The following is a 5,179-nucleotide window of genomic DNA, read 5'->3' as shown; positions in this document are numbered from 1 at the left end:
GGATCAGGGAGAACAGTCTGAGGCTCAACTGCGAGAACAGAAACTGTGGATTTGGCTAAAGGAAATAGTTCAGCGAGTGCGATTCCGCAGGGTAAAACTTGAGTAGAGAGGCTGAAGTTGAGAATCGGAAGGTAGGTGCGGTTACCGATGACGGTCAGGACGGTGCTTGGAAGGATGACATTTCGGTGAAGAACAACGTCCTTGATTAGGCAAGTAACGTAGGCACCATCAGGAACGTGGGGAACCGGGGTCATTGGAACATAGACTGCAGAATAGCGCGGCAGGCGAATAAATTCAGCGGCACGTAAGCGGGACGGATTGGAATCGGCGCTTTCAGAGCAGAGTGGCAGGTCCAAACGAAGAAGGCCAGTGGAGCAATCGATTAGCGCCGCGTTTGTTGTTAAAATGTCGATGCCGAGGATCACATTGTGGGGGCAGTGGTCGAGCACAGTGAACAGGACGGCTGTAGTACGCCCGACAATGCAAACACGCGCAGTGCACATTCCAACGACGGCAGCAGCACCACCGTCGGCGACACGAACGGCTGAGGAAACGGCGGGTGTCACAACCTTCTTCAAACGACGGCGAAAGGAAGAGCTCAATACAGAAATTTGAGCGTCAGTGTCAATCAGAGCCTTAAATGGTGCACCGTCCACGCAGATGTCGAGAAGGTTGTGACGAGAAGCAGGAATCAGGAGAGGATTTTCGGGCCGGGTCTACAATGCAGCGTCACCTCCGGGAGCTGCATTGGTTTGCCTTCCTAATGAGAGCCATGTAAGGGCGGAGTGGACGGGCGTTGAAGTTGCGGCGAACGGGAGCGACGGATCTGAGGTGACGGCGAGCGGCTGCACCTGCGTGGGGTCGGAGTGTCGTTATCGTGTGAAAACTCTGGACGGGAGACATCTGACGTGGTCCGTAGTCAGCACGATGATCGTAATCAGAACGAGGTCTGTAGTCCATACAACGATCATAATGAGAGTTAGAGTGAGGTGGGGGAAACCAACGGCTTCGGCAGTGGCGGGAAATGTGGCCGACACGCGAGCAGGTGAACTAGATAGGCCGGTCGTCTGAGGTTCTCCAGTCCGCAGGATTCCGGTAGCGATAATGCGGTGGGATGGCCGGAGTCGGTGAAGCAGCGGCAATCAATGGAGCGTTGGTTGGTGTACAGGGCGACGCAGAGGGTTGGCCAGTATTGAGACCCACGTTCGCGAACTCCTGGCGAACAACGGCCTGGATCGGGGCAATCGTAGCGTCAGGCGGCTGAGGGGTGAAGGCGATGGGAGTCATAGCCTCCAGTTCCCTCCGCCCAATTCTGGTTAAGTTGGCAGGATGGGACGGCTGTTGCAGTGTTGGCAGGTCTTCGCAGGAGGATGTCGCCGCCGTGTTCGGAAGGCGGTCGAAACGGGGAGCAATGCGGCGGTGTTTGGCTTGCTCAAACTGCCGGCATACTTGAAGGACAGAGTCGACCGTTGCGCAGTCTTTGCAGAGTAGCAAGTTAAAAGCGTCGTCGGCGATCCCCTTGAGGATGTGGCCCACCTTGTTGGTCTCTGACATGGCGCTGTCTACCTTACGGCAAAGAGCGAGGACGTCCTGGATGTAAGAGATGTAAGACTCTGTCGATGACTGAGCTCGAGAAGCGAGGTCTTTTTTAGCGGTGAGCTTGCGTCCAATTGGCTTGCCAAATAAGTCGCGGAGCTTCTGCTTGCAGGTGTTCCAAGAGGTAAGTTCTTCCTTATGCGTCTCAAACCAGACGCGCGCCGTGCCCGTCAAGTAGAAGATGACGTTTGCAAGCATGAGGGTCGCGTCCCATCGGTTGTGCTTACTCACACGCTCATACATGGCTAGCCAGTCTTCAAGATCGACGTCATCGGTGCCAAAAAAGGTGCCCGGGTCGCGAGACTGTGCCACGACAACGGTCGGCGCTGGGGTTGACGCTGTGGCTGGAGGTGGGTTGGACGGCATAGCGATGGATTCAATGTGACGACCGCTGCGGAGGTCCAGGGCGTGGTGTAGATCCAGCCCCTCCACCAAATATTACGAGACTAGTGCAGCAGCAGAAACGGTATGCCGTACACAGAAGACACACCACGAAACGGGTCACATAAGCACTTCTTTTTCACCTTAGTAAGCACACAAGCACTAGCGGCAGCGTCTTCGTCGACTACTCAGCAACACAACAACGTCTTCTTCGCTTGGCGACTGCGTACCGTAACAATACTACATGGCAATGTTCAATATCGCCACAACAGAGACAGTTTATAATTTTTCAAACTCATAAAACTGACCTGAGCTCTATATAAGAGGTGTGTATCATCTCAGTTTAACTATGATTAGCATGTATACGTGGCCAAAATAGATGTTTCACGTTGATCCTTGAGATCAAAAAACATGTTCCTGCAGCACACAATAGCATTTTAGCAGTATTAGAGTAGCAGCCCTGAGCTATTACTCTATTAGTTGTGGGTGTTGAATGGGGAGATAAGTACGTTCTCCCCACTCAATCGCGGCTGACACGGTTCAAAGCCGCCCGAACCCCACCCCGTGATCGCGTACGCTACCGAGCGCTCGCCGACCACAGCGGGCCTTGCTCTGAGGGAACAAAGGAACGACACATTGGCTGACACAAACAGGCATTTATTGCTACAGAAACAATAACACCAGCTAGCAACAAGGTACGCTAATGAATCGAGGTCGTCCGACTCACCAGCAACGTTCCGAGCGAATGTTCGCCCACGCTAGGGCAAGGGATAATACTCCGAAGGCCGGACGGGACGAGTACGGGAGCCTGTCTCCCCGTCGCGGCTCCGCTCTTCGCCGACGATCCCAGCCGACGCCCCCCTGCCCCCTCTCCCGCGCGCTGGTTTTAGCAGTCTCCGCACAGCGATGCTAGCGCCCTCTCTTGCCAGTTAAGGTAACTCACAAGGGAATGCGCTCAGCCTCGAGGTGAGACCAAGGCTTGGTGAGACCGCCGCTGCACGGTGCCTCGCGGGAAAGCAAACTCAGGGGGCTGCAGGGCAGGTCTCCACATAGTACAACTGCCATTCTGTCATAATAAACTTTCTGCACGGACTTTTAAGTGGCAGTTGAGTCAAATGGTATTCGACACATTGAATTGCATTCGGACCAAACGTAGTTCTTAGGTTCTTCACAACAATTTACAAACGCATTCGCAAGAATTCCAAACGCTTTCGCTCGCTGTATAGCAATGGTGCTGCTGCCTTCGAGTTTTGTGCTTTCCGTTCGCTGATTTTAATTCGCACAACGATGTGACAACTACTTCGAGGGTGGCCAGTGGACCGTGCATATTCCGCCACAGAGGAACCGGTCTTTCGCATAAGACCGACGACGACACCATCCAGACCAAACACTACAGATCATAGAAATTCGTTAATACTGGTTACTAGACGCGGCTACAACTAGCCGCTAAAATTTCCTTTAAAAGCCCCCTAAATTTGGTAAATTAAGAATGCGCGCTGGTATTAACCTGTGGTATTGATGCATGTAAATATATATGGTTTATCTAAGCCGCTAGTCAACACAATATGTCCTTTTCTGAGAAGTGCACAGATAGAGCTCACTCTGTAGCCTTTGTCAGGCTTCTGGGCATAATAACCCACCTATTTTTTATGAATTTTATGCATTTGAAAGCGTAATCAACAGAATATGTTCTTTCTGAGAAGTGCAAAGATAGAGCTCATGTTGTAGCCTTTGTCAGTCTTCTGGGCATAATAACCCACCTATTTGTCAGGAAATTTACGTATTTGAAAGCGTTTTTGCACGCTCTGCTTGCGCGAGTATCTGAAAGCCCAAAGGCGCTTCTTTCTTAAAAAATAAAATCACTTTTTTTCATCAATTTTTTAAATTAGAAACACCATTTTTTTGATACTTCACTCTAGAGAATTCAAAGCCACACTGCACAGCGTGTGTCTGCTTAAGGGTCATTCTACGCCAATCGTCCCAGACGTAGCGCTCGACCATCTCCAATTTGTTCAAAAAAATTCATGAATAAGTTATCCTAATGCGCGTAATGAAAGCCTGAAGTGTGTTTTCCAAAAAAATTTCTTACGTGAGATGAGGGCAGTTTGAATAGTTAGAAACGGTGAAAAACCAGGCGCTGCTCAAAAATTAGTAAAAAATCAAATTTTTAGAAAACACTTCACAATTTTTTTCTTGTCATTTACACAGAATCTGTCCTTCATTACTATTCGGTGCATACACGTTTATACGGTATAAGTATCTTTAAAAATCGAAGAAAAGTATGAAAATGTAACAATTTTGTAATTTTTTTTATTTTCAATACCAGCTGGCTGTCGAGAATTCGGAAATAGCTTTTGTTTGTCTGCATGTCGAGTATCTATAATAAATGTTACAGGTAATGAAATTGTGTACGCCGTACATCGAAGTAAAAAAATACTGAAGGTGCAAAAAGTGCATTATGAGCCAAAAAGAGTCGTTAATTTCACCCTCAGGTGCTCCTAGTGAAAATAGAAAAAAGCGGTTACGTATAACAGCTTATTGCCTTTCATTTCTGAAATTTTTATCGAGGAAATTTTTGTTTAAAGCGAGAAAAGAATTTTTGAATGTGAGCTATCGCGCCGCAACTTGCCTCGTCTTTCACCGCCTACCGCTGAACACGCCAGCTCGCATGGCACCACTTACCGCCAGAGAACATTGAGTTTTCTTTCGTTCGCGGTCGTGCATTTTTAGGGCCGGAACTGAAGATATTGCGTGACATTCGGTGGACGGTATGCAATAAACGAGATCGTTTTATCTTTCGAAGTTCGAACAGACAAGCTTTGGGGCGGGGATGCCAAGAGAAAAAAAAATTGTTGGTAGTTTAGCTCTTATTAACCCTGGTCGAAACCGATAAGCTGCATCTCCCTAGCTACATTGGTGGTCAAGTGACTGGCGGTTTCTACAATTTTTATTTTTTAACATCTTGCTTTCATCGAAAGGACATTAAATGCGCCACACAAGATATTTGATATAGCTTCGGTGACATTTACCATTGTATTATTTTTCGCTGTATGCGGAGATATGGAACCAAATCCGGTTCCGCGCGACGCCGAAACCCTGCAGATAATTTCAGAAAGCCAAATTGGCATAGAAATTAGTTTTTTGGGGAAAGAAATTGAACAATGGGAGTTAGGAGCGATTTTCTTTTCTTAAAACCAACTTT

General features: G+C 48.4%; 1 protein-coding gene across 1 annotated transcript; it reads right to left on the bottom strand.

The window, feature by feature from the left end:
- Positions 1 to 1,050: 1,050 nt before the first annotated feature.
- Positions 1,051 to 1,962, bottom strand: LOC144108722 (uncharacterized). The gene has a single exon (XM_077641891.1). The coding sequence runs from the start codon at positions 1,960 to 1,962 to the stop codon at positions 1,051 to 1,053; it is 912 nt and encodes a 303-aa protein (XP_077498017.1).
- Between the last annotated feature and the right edge of the window lie 3,217 nt (positions 1,963 to 5,179).

Source organism: Amblyomma americanum, chromosome 10 (genome assembly GCF_052857255.1).
Source record: "Amblyomma americanum isolate KBUSLIRL-KWMA chromosome 10, ASM5285725v1, whole genome shotgun sequence".
NCBI classification, from domain to species: Eukaryota; Metazoa; Arthropoda; class Arachnida; order Ixodida; family Ixodidae; genus Amblyomma; species Amblyomma americanum.
This window is presented reverse-complemented; position numbering and strand designations above follow the sequence as displayed.

Coding starts and splice junctions, on each gene's coding strand:
- LOC144108722 (XM_077641891.1), bottom strand. CDS start 1,962: ATGCCGTCCAACCCACCTCCAGCCACAGCGTCAACCCCAGCGCCGACC.